Raw genomic sequence first — 11,854 nt, 5'->3', positions numbered from 1 at the left:
GATTTGCATTCAGTCTCCAAAGTCCTCTCTCTGGATACAAATAAGCCTATGCTATTTCAATAAAATATTCCTTAACACTTGTTCATAGATGGTGTACAGAAAGAACAAAGAGTCTGAGCATATTAATTCTATGGACACAACTTTGGAGCCTCTCCTGGTTCCAGACAGCAGCATGTATTCTGAGGGAAAGGCATGATGTCATTCAAAAGGAGTAAAAAAAAAGAAAAAAATTTTCTGGAGGGGAGATACTACAGAGGAAAACCAGATGGGCTGATAAAAAGAAGGATAGAAAGAACAGGTCCCAAATCCCAGGGTCCCAGATATCAGTAGCTTTCATGGCTCTCTTCAAGGACACATAAATTTTTTGGAATCTTATCTACTGTAAGGTTCGGCTAACTTTCTGGAACTCTTCTGGAAGGGCCTTAGTCTCAGCAGGATAGACACCACGAGAATGAACAAGAATGAAATCCTTTTTTATCTTTTACACAGTCTGTGTTTGTCATAGTCTGACCCAGTCTCCTCCGCCAGTCTGCCAGTCTCAACCAGTCTCCCTCCAAGTCTGACTTTGTCCCCAGTTTAAATACCCTATTATAATTACATCATTACAGTATACTGAGTATGTGTGAACTAGAGAACCATGACATCACCATACTAAGTACTAAGTATATATGTGAACTAGAGAATCATCATCTCATCACTTCCACTGAGTTAACAAACACCTTGTTTCAAGTATACTTCTCCAGACTTCCGGCTCTCTACAATCTACTATTGATATATATTTCAATTGTATAGGAAAGTACTTTCTCCTATTATGAGAGGGTGGCCATTTGTGTTTGTGCTTCCTTAACGTGACTTGTAGAATGAGATACCCCAGAAAAGTGATTAGATTAAACCCAAAGGGAAATAAAGTCAAAGAGCAATTTCTAGCTGATTCCTGATTAACATATACATATATGCATACACACACATAAATTTAAGTATTTCATTGATCTTAACAGTCTTTTTTTCTGAAGCTTTATTGTTAAGTCCTGGCGCCTGGTACAGTGAAGAGAGTGCTACATTTGAAGTCTGACAAATTGACAATCCACATTCTGCCTCTGCTTCTTGGACCTATACAATCTTGGATGACAAATCTAGACATTATGGGTCTGTTTTCTCATCTCTAAAATGAAAGCTTTGGACCAGATCCGCTCTAAGGTTCTTCTCAGCACTGAGACCTAAAGCTCTTCTGACCATGTCACACACACTCTCAGCCCCATTCAGTTACCTCCAGTGGCTCCCAGCCACTTCTGGATCAAATATTAAATCTTTTTTTTATTTGGTGTTCAAAACCCTCCATCACCTTGTCCCAACCACCTTTCTAACCTTCTTAGACCCAAGCCCCACCTTGTGCTCTTCAGTCCAGTGATACTGCCCTCTTTACTGTTCCTTTCTCATAATCTCTGGCTGCCGCCCCTGGGTGGGAATCCCCCTTTCCCCTCATCTCCTCCTCCTGACTTCCTGCCTTCCTTCAAATCTCAACTCAAATATCAGTCCCTGTTAGTCCTACTGCCTTCCTTCCACTGATTCTTTCCTATCTGTAGCTTATTTGTCTATAGCTGTTTGCCTGTGGTCTCCCTCATTAGACTGTGAGCTCCTTGAGAGCAGGAATTGTCTTTTGTCTTTCTTTGTATCCCCACAGTGCGGGACATAGACTAAGTGCTTAATGAATGTTGACTGCCTGCCTGCCGGAATCAGGAGGGCCAATCAGAGGCCATTCTAATAGTCCAAGTAAGAAATAAAAAAGCCTGGGGAGTAGAAGTAGCAAGGAAAGAAATAATGGGAAGATATCGGGAATGTCAACAGAAATAGGAAAGAGAGAAGAAGGGGCAAGTTTAGAAATATAAAGCCAACTTTGGAGAAGTTCAATGTGAAGTGACAGCTGAGCACACAGGCAGAAGTATCGAGCTGGAAGTTGGCGATAGACTGGAACTTGGGGCTAGAAATATAGATTTGGAATTCATTTGTGTGGAAATGTGATTGAAACCATAGAAATGGATAAAGTTGATGAGGAAGAAAGTAGAGAAAGAAGAGAAGACTCTTAGAAGGTTGCTGGCTCAACTAGATCCAGCCACCAGCTGATATCCAATTACCTTCTAACTAGGTAGGGGACTGAGGAACTCAGCTTCCCCATATTTGGCTGGGCTTCAAGAAGCTGACTGGGTTAAGGAGAAAGCTTTCTGTTATCAATAGAGCAAGCTCTTCTTGATTCAAAATTGACTTGACCCTTAGAAATATTGAGGATAGAGCTAGCAGATTGCAAGAAAGAGGAGGATCAAAAAGGAGTCAGGACCACTGCTTGCACAGTATATAAGAATGATAAGGTTTTATTCAATTTTTAAATTTTGCTAATTGTCTTTGTTAAAAAGAATGATCTTTGAGCTTGGACAGACAGAACAAAAATAACTAATTGGATTTGAAATCAAGCTATGTAGGAAGACACAGAAGAGATCACCCAGTTGTCACCAGGATGAACGGCGTCCCAAGGTTATGAAAGAACTGATAGGTAGGCTTGCTGAGGCAGTCAGCTGTCTCTGAAAGATCATAGAGTAGGAAAGAGAAGTCTCACGAGTGGAGATGGAGCAAATGTCTCAATCGGCAAAGGAAGAAAAGATACTGCAAATTATAGGCGGATGAGCTTGACTTCAATTCTTGGGGAAATTCTAACCTGTATTAACAAATGGACAGTTAGCAAACATCTAGAAAGGAAACAGTGGCCACCAAGAGCAAGCATGGCGTTAATAACAACATGGCCTTTGAAACTTAGCTCAGCCTTTGACAGGATGCTTAGAATGGAGGAGAGAGAATTGTAGAAACAGTGTGTACCCAAATTTCAATGAAGTATTTTGACAGTCTCTCATCTGATTATTGTGCAAAAGCACAATGAAAATATGGGGACTATATAATACTAGTTAAATCAATTCAAAATTAATTGAATGACCAGACCCAAAGAGGAATCCGTTATAGAATATAGTGGAATAACTAAAGACAGTGGAACTGTCTTTGCTCCTATTGTGGTCCACACAATTCCAGTCTGTTCCAAGAGCCACTGAGACAGCGCTCTAAACATGATCAATCAATTTATTGAGGAGCACTAAGGTAGTCCCTAATTAATTGGGTCCAAGATCTTCCTCTTGATCAAGATCCCCTCTGCTTGAGGAAAAATGCTTTTGTAGCTACTGAAGGATTGCAAAAATAGAATAATTTCATGATTGGTTAATTCCAGAAGTGGGGAAATCTTATGGTTGGCTAAGAGAAATATCCATCCATCACCAAATCAAGCTTTCTAAAGGTCAGGAGACCTCCTACAATTCATGAGACTCAATCAGCAAGTTCTTGAGCCTTCCACAGTTCATCCCATCAGGGATTTTCCAAAGATCATACAACCCTGTCAACAGCATCTCAAGACTTTCACAAGATCAGTAGCATTCTAAGGTCTAAGGGAGTTGTGGTTTTAAAGCAAAGATCACTTGGGAGTAGGCAGCAGGGATTTGCAGGGATGGAGAAGCAAATGGGCTTTATTTCAAGTACTACACTGGAAGTGAGGGCTAGTATAGCACTTATAACTCCTATAGGAGACCTAACAGTATGAACCTAGCTGATAAATCAAATACAATTAATATAATCATCAGCACATGGCAGATTAATCTATTATAACTCTTATCCTGACATCATTAACTGACATAATTAATTCAAACAATCCTATTCTGCTTAATTCACTAAACACAATCACAATGAATGGAATAAATATTGATTAAACTTGAGTAAGGGTATCAAAATCATATTCACACTTATATTCTATGACATTTTTACTTGATCTGGATATAATCATAGATGGCACATTGATTAAATTGTTACAAAGATGTTTGTAATCTTTACAGATGTTACAAATATTACAGATGTTACAAAGTTTAAAAGGATCACTTCCACAATAGATGTTGGAGTCAGACTCTGAAAAACCTTGCCAGACTATATCACGGCCCTGAATCCATAAGAGGAGATTAAAAAGAGGTCCTGTGGGGGTCAGTTAGGTGGTGCAGTCGATAGAACACCAGCCCTAAAGTCAGGAGGATCTGAGTTCAAATCTAGCCTCAGACACTTAACACTTCCTAGTTGTGTGATCCTGGGTAAGTCACTTAACCCTAATTGCCTCAGCAAAAAAAAAAAAAAAAAAAGTCCTGTGAAATCTTATAATTGGAACCAAACAATCATCTTCATAAGCACAAAAATGAGCACGACATGGATAGATGCAGGTTTACCTTAAATGGGATTTTGATGGACCAACTTCTCAATTTGAGTCAACAGAATGACACGAGAGCAAGAAAGCTGCTACATCTAAAACAGTGTTAGGAGAGCCTGTAGTCTATTCTAGCGTGGGGATGGGCCTGCTTTTTTCTGCTTTCCTGTGATCACATCCAAAGTATTGTTTTCATTTCTAGACATCTCATCACATAAAGGACATTCATTAGATGGGCCATGTCCAGAAAAGTTCCTTGAAAAGAATGACCTCGAGAACATTTTATTATGTATAGAGGAATTGCACATGTTTAACATATATTGGATCACTTGCCAACTGGAGGAGGGGAGAGGAGAGAAGGGGAAAATTAGAACACAGGGTTTTGTAAGGGTGAGTGACAAAAATCATCCATGTATATATTTTGAAAATAAAAAGCTGTAATTTTTTTTTAAAATAACATTTCCTATAGGAACTCTTTGAGAGAATTGGGTTTTTAGCCCAGAAAAGAGAGGAAGGGACATGAAATCTATTTTCAAACATTTGAAAAGCTGTCATGTGGAAGAAAAAATAGATGTGTTCTACCAGCACCCCAGCAGGTAGAAGTGGAATAGATGAATTCCCTGTCTATACCAAGTCTTTTTAGATAACTTACCCCAAACAACACTTTTTTTTTGGAGGCAAATGGAGTTGTTACTTAGCCAGACTCACACAGATAGTAAGTGTCTAAGATCAAATTTGAATTCAGGCCTCCTGACCTGGTGCTGAATGCACTAGACCACCTTGCTGCCCCAACAGCTCCCCCTTTCTCCTCCTTATCAGAATGGGTTTCCTTTACATCTTCAAAATGTCCTTCTTGAGAGTTGCCCATTTCTATGGAGGCTGACTGCCCACAACATCCCACCTGTCCTTTCCCTTTGGAAATCTACTCTTGTAAAATCTGGAATGTAGGGTGGACAGATCCAGCTTCATTCTTCTCTATCACTAATTCTAAGGTGGACGATCCCCTACATCATTTCTGTTCTACTTTCTGGTTCATTTTGGGTTTATAGGGGTAATCGGCTATAAAATTCCAGTTGTCATTTGTTTCTTCCATTTTTTGAAAGTTGAAATTACAATTAAGGCTAGTCAAGAAATTGTTACCTGCTCCTGGTTTTGGCAGAGATGGCTGCCAGCAGGTCTGGCTAATTGAACACAATGTTCTCACGCTTCTGCTCAGGTGGCCTATACATGGCCTCAGATGACAATGTCACTTCTGTCCCTTCGTCCTTCAGTCCCAAATGATCTTCACCATGCTTTTCTCTTCTGTTTCTGAATTTCTCCACATTAACATATCTTCTGAGACCAAATAGGGTTTGGATAAATACAGCCCCTATAAACACATATAGAGTGTCTGGCTGATGCCATCCTGACATGGTCTTCAGAGCAATATGGTTATTCCGAAATCATCTTTATTAGTAGTCTTTATTCAGCTAACTATATGCTGAAGGAATAGTCTTTTGATACTTGAAACTAGGTTAGCATTCAAAAAGCTCTCATCAATTGGTGGGGCAGCAAGGTGAAACAGTGGATAAAGCACCAGTCTTGGACTTAGGAATACTCATCTTTCTGAATTAAATCTGACCTCATACCCTTATGAACTGTGCTGTCATACACATTAGCTATGTGATCCTGGACAAGTCACTTAACTCTTTGCCTCAGTTTCTTCATCTGTAAAAATAAACTGGAGAAGAAAATGGAAAACCACTCTAGTATTTCTGCCAAGAAAACCTCAAATAGGGTCATGAAGACTTGGATGTGAATGAAACAAGTTACAGAAACAATCAGTCATTTTAAGTGAGCCTATCTCTCTTTCTCTGCCCTAGCAGCATATTTTAAGCTTCTGGGTGGGGAGAGAGGCTTTGGCACTTAATCTCCCCACTCGGGGCCAGGAACATAGCTCCTCTTTCTTTTTCCTGGGTCTTAGTAAAAGACTAAGCTCTGATTTTATGAGTTTCAGACGGGAAAGAGAATCAACCACTAGAGGTCTGGGAACTGGAGTCCATGGTAGTTTGCATAGATGGCCAGCATAGCCCTAGGGGGCAAATGGGACCCCTATTGGGTTGGGTGGTGGATTTACCCAGAAACTAGAATATCAGTTCCTACCAGCAAGAGAGATGATTCTGTCCATTGGCTATGCTATATTTGGAAGTGAATTTGGCAACTGCCTTTTAGCAACTGTCTGAGGTGGTATAAGGAGACTGGATCCCTAGTATTTGCAGGAATGGTTTGTATTTCTTATTAAATCTTCTCTGTAAATATCCCTTGGTAAAATCTAATGGGCATTAATTGGTTAAATGATATTGCTGTTCTAATCACTGTTGCCTAACCTTGAAGAGAATACCCTGGAATGGAGTCTCAAACCAAGAGCATTAGAGAAGAATCTCATAACCCCTCGGGGATGCCCTTTGAACCTTGAGGGGAAAATGTGGCAGACCTTGGCATAAGGGTTTCATCAGTTCAAGCAGAAGTTAGGATAAGGTTCCCTAGACTTCAAGTGGACAAAATCCCCCCACCTTTCTGTTTTGACAGGTCATAGAGCTGACAAACACGCAGACATCTTTGCAGGAAATCCCCAACTTTCACTATTTGCCCCTTTGCCTTCCGAGCCTTACTGGGATAATCTCTCACCAGAAGGCTATTGCTTAGAAAGCAGGCAGCCACCCGGTCCTCAGAGGGAGGAGCCTGGCATTTATTTGCTGTTGTCAATTGTTTTTCAGTTGCGTCCTACTCTTAATGACCCCATTTGGGGTTTTCTTGGCAGAGATTCTAGACTAGTTTGCTATTACCTTCTCGGCTCATTTTCCAGATGAGGAAACTAAGGCAAAGAAGGGGAAGGGATTTGCCCAGAGTGACAGCTAGTAAATGTCTGAGGGCACATTTGAACTCAGGTCTTCCCGACTCCAGATTTGGTCATCTGTCCACTGCGCCACCTAGCGGCCACTTATTGCTTATTTGCAAGTGTCCTTTGGTCCTTTTTATTTTTCCCCTCTGCACCATCTTTGTTCACTCTCCAGTTTCCCAAGAGAAGTCAGGGTTCTTCATCTCCAAGATGAAAGAAGCCTGATCTAGCCTAAAATTCTACGACTTTATCAATTATCAATAACAGAACATTTAAGAAATATTTATGAAGTGTCTCTTAGATAAGAAGTCTGAGGCTAATGATGCATTTTTTATGTAAAGGCTTAAGGTTCATAAAGCATTTTCTTCACAACAATGATAGGAAGTAGTTATTATAGGAATCTTTGCCTACTCTTCTACAGATGAACAAAGTGAGCCTCAGATGGGAAGTGATTTGCCCAAGATCACCCAGCTCACATCAGACCAGAATTTGAATGTGGCTCTTTCCTGCCCACATGGCCAAAGCTCTGTCTGCTCATCACATTATTTCCAGCTCTGTCATATACAAAGAAAGGGTGACACATGGAAGTCATCATCTAGATGGCAAACCAATGCTAACGCCTTCACAGTGCTTCAAAGATCTTCGATTTCTCCTTCTGCTGATGTAGAAGGCAAATCCTTCTTGACCTTGGTGGTCTTCAAGAACTGCCATGGGCAAAAGAGAGTCCAAAGACAGCCTGGGAGTGAGGCTCTCTGCACTTAGTTAGTCTGATCCAGAGGCAACAGGCATATAGTCCATCACCAGTTATAAACATTTTTATATTTAATGTAGCTAAAATTTTGTCTTGATAGATATGTCCTTGTTAACACAGATCCCTTCCCCTCTGTTAACGAATATTTCTGAAGAGTCGTAATGGCTGAAAAATCCATCACCCTGGGGCAGATCTGGTAATGGGATTTATACATCTCGATGAAAAAGCCACAAGCTCATAGATCCAAAGTTAGAAGGGATCTCAAAGCCTATAAAGATGAAGATGGCCAAATAAAAACCATCAAAGGCAAATTCCAAATAATTAAGAATGTGTAAATAGTAAACTCAGTGTAGTGTAAAAAAGTCCTACTGGGGGACTTTTTTAGACTTGTTCTCATTCATCCTCATAACTTGTGATATATTTAGCACTATTCTTTATAATTCTTAAGAAAAAAAAAAGAAATGTCCTAATAGGGAGAGGGGGGAGTGGTGGATTAGAAAAGCAGAGAGATCTTGAATAATTAGCCAAAACTCAATTTGGTGGTTAGTGATGGGAAAGAAAACAATCTCAGAATCTCTATATTTTATTGATTGTCGTGCACGCACACCTCACACCTATACCAGACAATTGTCACCAAAAGGTTAGGCATTTTGCTTTATAATTTTAAAAATGGAAATTCAGAACCCAGAGTATTCATAGGAGATATTAGCAGTTATTTTATGATTTCATAAAAATTCAGCTTTGTGATTTTTTTTCCAGTTTGAGCCTATAGATTAAAGAAGGCTTTATTTCTGTTTGTGAGCTTAGGGGATTCTTATTTTCTAAGGACAGCTGAAGCAGAGCTGTGGATGTGCCATACTCTGTGGTCAAATTGTAAACTGGAGAGAAATTAATCGTAAGCAGAGTTCATGCTTTTCAATTCAGAATCTAATTCATTTATTTGATTGGTTTTTAACAAATCCCAAATGTACAGAGAAATGAGGCTCTGGATTCTTGCTAAGTATAATAAGTTCTCCATAAATATAAACAGTGCCATCTATCACTACATTTTTTCTTTACAATAAAGAATTGGGCTCATTTATTATAGAGCTAGCAGATATGCAGATGATTGATAAAGGGAATTCAGTAGACCCGTCTCCACATTTAGCCCACCAACTCTTCCTCTCAGTTTTGAAGAGAGCCTTCCCCCATCTCTGCAAAGAGAAGTCTGCCAGAGAGAAGTCTCTTCCTCTTGTCTCCTTCCCTTTCCTCTTCTCTTCTGTTCCATCTTCTCTCCCTGTCTCTGTTTCTCTCTTTTTCTCCTCTCCATTTGCTATTCAAAGCCTTTCTCTGAGTATTTGTAGAAATTAAGTTACACAATTGTTATATAAGAAACAAAACAGGAAAACCAAGTCAAGAGGCTTTAAGTCTAGCTGTTTGAAAGATAAATGCTATTTAAACAGTAAATATTTAAAGGACAACCACAAAACCACATCAAGTACATGTGGATTTCAATGCTGTCTGAAGAATCATTCTCAAATATCCCTCTGATGATTACAGCGTACCCAAAGTGGAATTAGCTGCCTCCTAAAGTCATCAGTTCTCCATCATTGCAAGTTTCAGGTGAAGGCAAAGTTATCATTTGTCAGCAATGCCATGGGGCAATTCTTGGTCAGAGACAGACTGGACTAGATGGTTTCTGAAATCCCCTTCTGCTCCCAGATCCTGTGGAAATCCCACCCAAGTCAGTGTTGTGGGCAGCACTAGCAGCTATTATTACCGGTGGAGTACTAATATAAAAAAAAAAAAGAAACGAAGGAAAACCAATATTTTATTCATCATTTACAAAAATCTATATCTTAGAACTGTTCGGTTCTGCACACATATATTGTATCTAGGAAATACTGTGACATATTTAACATGTATAAGACTACCTGCCATCTGGGGGAGGGGGTGGAGGGAAGGAGGGAAAAAGTCGAAACCGAAGTGAGTGCAAGGGATAATGCTGTAAAAAATTACCCAGGCATATGTTCTGTCAATAAAAAGTAATAATTATTTTAAAAAATTCAGTAAAAAAAATCTATATCTTAAATCCTATTATATAGAAGCTGGTTTAAAAAATACAGACAATTTATGCCCCTAACACTCCATGAAAAAAAAAAATCTAAGAGTTTTCCTCATGCACACACAGAGATATCACACTACAGCATAAAGGGGTTTATTTTGACAAGTGAGTGTAAAGGTTAACATTATTTACACAAGGTGGGAATGGCTCCATTTGGAGCACAAACAAGAAATATCTACATATGGAAAGCAAAGGGTGTCCATAGATTGATTGGAAACGTGTCAAACTTACAAAGTTTACGCAAGTTCATTCTCTGAGGACTAAAGCTGCAGGACAGTCTCATCTTATTATTTCTTGAACATTGAATCTTTTTTCCTCAAAGCAGTCAGGAAAAATGACGGGGATAGGGAGAAAAGGTCCTGGAAATAATTTTCATGGCCAGTTCATTTCAAATTTTCACAGCAAGCAATGAAATGACTCCAAAGATGGATTCTATGTTCTATCGCTTCTACAGAAATGTCAGTGAGGGGATGAAAAATAAGATTATGAAATCTTGGGGGGGGGGTTTAAGTTATAAATTGGCTAACATTCTAGAGATGCAACATTTCCCAAAGGAAGGAAAAAAACCTATTTCTAGGAGTCCACTCGAAGGGCTGAAGCTGCAAAGCCCCGGAGCCCGCAGCCTCCTCGCCTGATCCGCTAACCTGCAGCAATGGGCGGCTGCTGAGGGGCCCTAAGTGGCCATCTGGAAGTGTTCAGGCTGGTAGGCGAAAAGTCTTTGGGCGTAGTGCTCGGCGTCCCCCGGCAGCTTGGGCCCGACCAGCGCGGGGTAGCTGTCCGGGCTGAAGTGCTCGCAGTGCAGATTGAGCCAGTCCCTCTCGGTGCTGTACCTCTCCGCTTCGGCCAGGATCCGGGTCAGGGCCATGATGTAGCTCAGGGCCATCTGCAGCGTCTCATACTTGGACAGCTTTTTATCCTGGCCCCACTGGGGGACCACTTTTCTCAGGCGATCGAAAGCCGTGTTGAGCCCTTGCATCCGGCGCCTTTCCCTGGCGTTGGCCGCCAGCCGCCTGCGGGCGGCGTTCTCCATCCTCTCGGAGCCGCACTTGCCCACGCACTCCATGCCACCTTTGCACGGGGGCTCGGCTTCCAGCCCAGGGTCCAGGGAATGGGATTTGCAGGATTTCATGCTTTAGGAAGTAGAGTCAGGGCACCCCCACCCGCCCCCAACGTTTTGGCCGGCAAACCAGAGAGAAGAGGGAAGGGAGCTCTCTCTCAGGATGAAACTGGTTCGGGTTTTTTACCTGTCCTTAAGGTGGCCCCACTTGAGCAATGAAGAAGGGAACTTAGGAGAAAGGCAGTTCATTGGCGGGGGAGAAATCTGCTGTCTTAAGGCAGAGATCCAAAGCTCTGATCAACTGGATCCCTAGCTTGATGCTCCTTCATTTGCCTAAACTGAAGGGCAATGGACATGCCGAGTGGAGTTCCTTCTTCCCAAAGTCAAGTTCGAACAGCAAAGGCTTGTTCTCCTCCCGCAGTACTTTCGGGCATGAAATAAATGTAGTTTGGGTGATTAGAGGTCCTTTGGGGTCCTCAAGGAGAGCGGTACTTTTCAGGAAAATGTATTCTTTCATGGAGAAAGAGTCAGAGAAAACAGAAAGAGAGAGAGAGAGAGAGAGAGAGAGAGAGAGAGAGAGAGAGAGAGAGAGAGAGAGAGAGCACTTCTTCCTTAGTAGCAAACACCAGTATCTTTGAGAGAGGAGGAGGAGAATTTATAGCCGAGGGTTAGAGGGCTGAACAGGTGGTAGCAGGTGGGCTGGCGTCCCCCTGCCTCTATCTCAGCACCTTCCTACCCTGGGAACTGCAGGGAGAGAGGGGGAAAATCCGGGTAAAATCCTGACATTA

General features: G+C 41.2%; 1 protein-coding gene across 1 annotated transcript; it reads right to left on the bottom strand.

Moving 5' to 3' along the window:
- Positions 1–10,682: 10,682 nt before the first annotated feature.
- Positions 10,683–11,138, bottom strand: ATOH7 (atonal bHLH transcription factor 7). The gene has a single exon (XM_051974014.1). The coding sequence runs from the start codon at positions 11,136–11,138 to the stop codon at positions 10,683–10,685; it is 456 nt and encodes a 151-aa protein (XP_051829974.1).
- Between the last annotated feature and the right edge of the window lie 716 nt (positions 11,139–11,854).

This window comes from Antechinus flavipes, chromosome 2 (genome assembly GCF_016432865.1).
Source record: "Antechinus flavipes isolate AdamAnt ecotype Samford, QLD, Australia chromosome 2, AdamAnt_v2, whole genome shotgun sequence".
In the NCBI taxonomy this organism is placed as follows: domain Eukaryota; kingdom Metazoa; phylum Chordata; class Mammalia; order Dasyuromorphia; family Dasyuridae; genus Antechinus; species Antechinus flavipes.
Note: the sequence above shows the minus strand (reverse complement) of the source record. Positions and strands in the feature narration are given on the sequence as shown.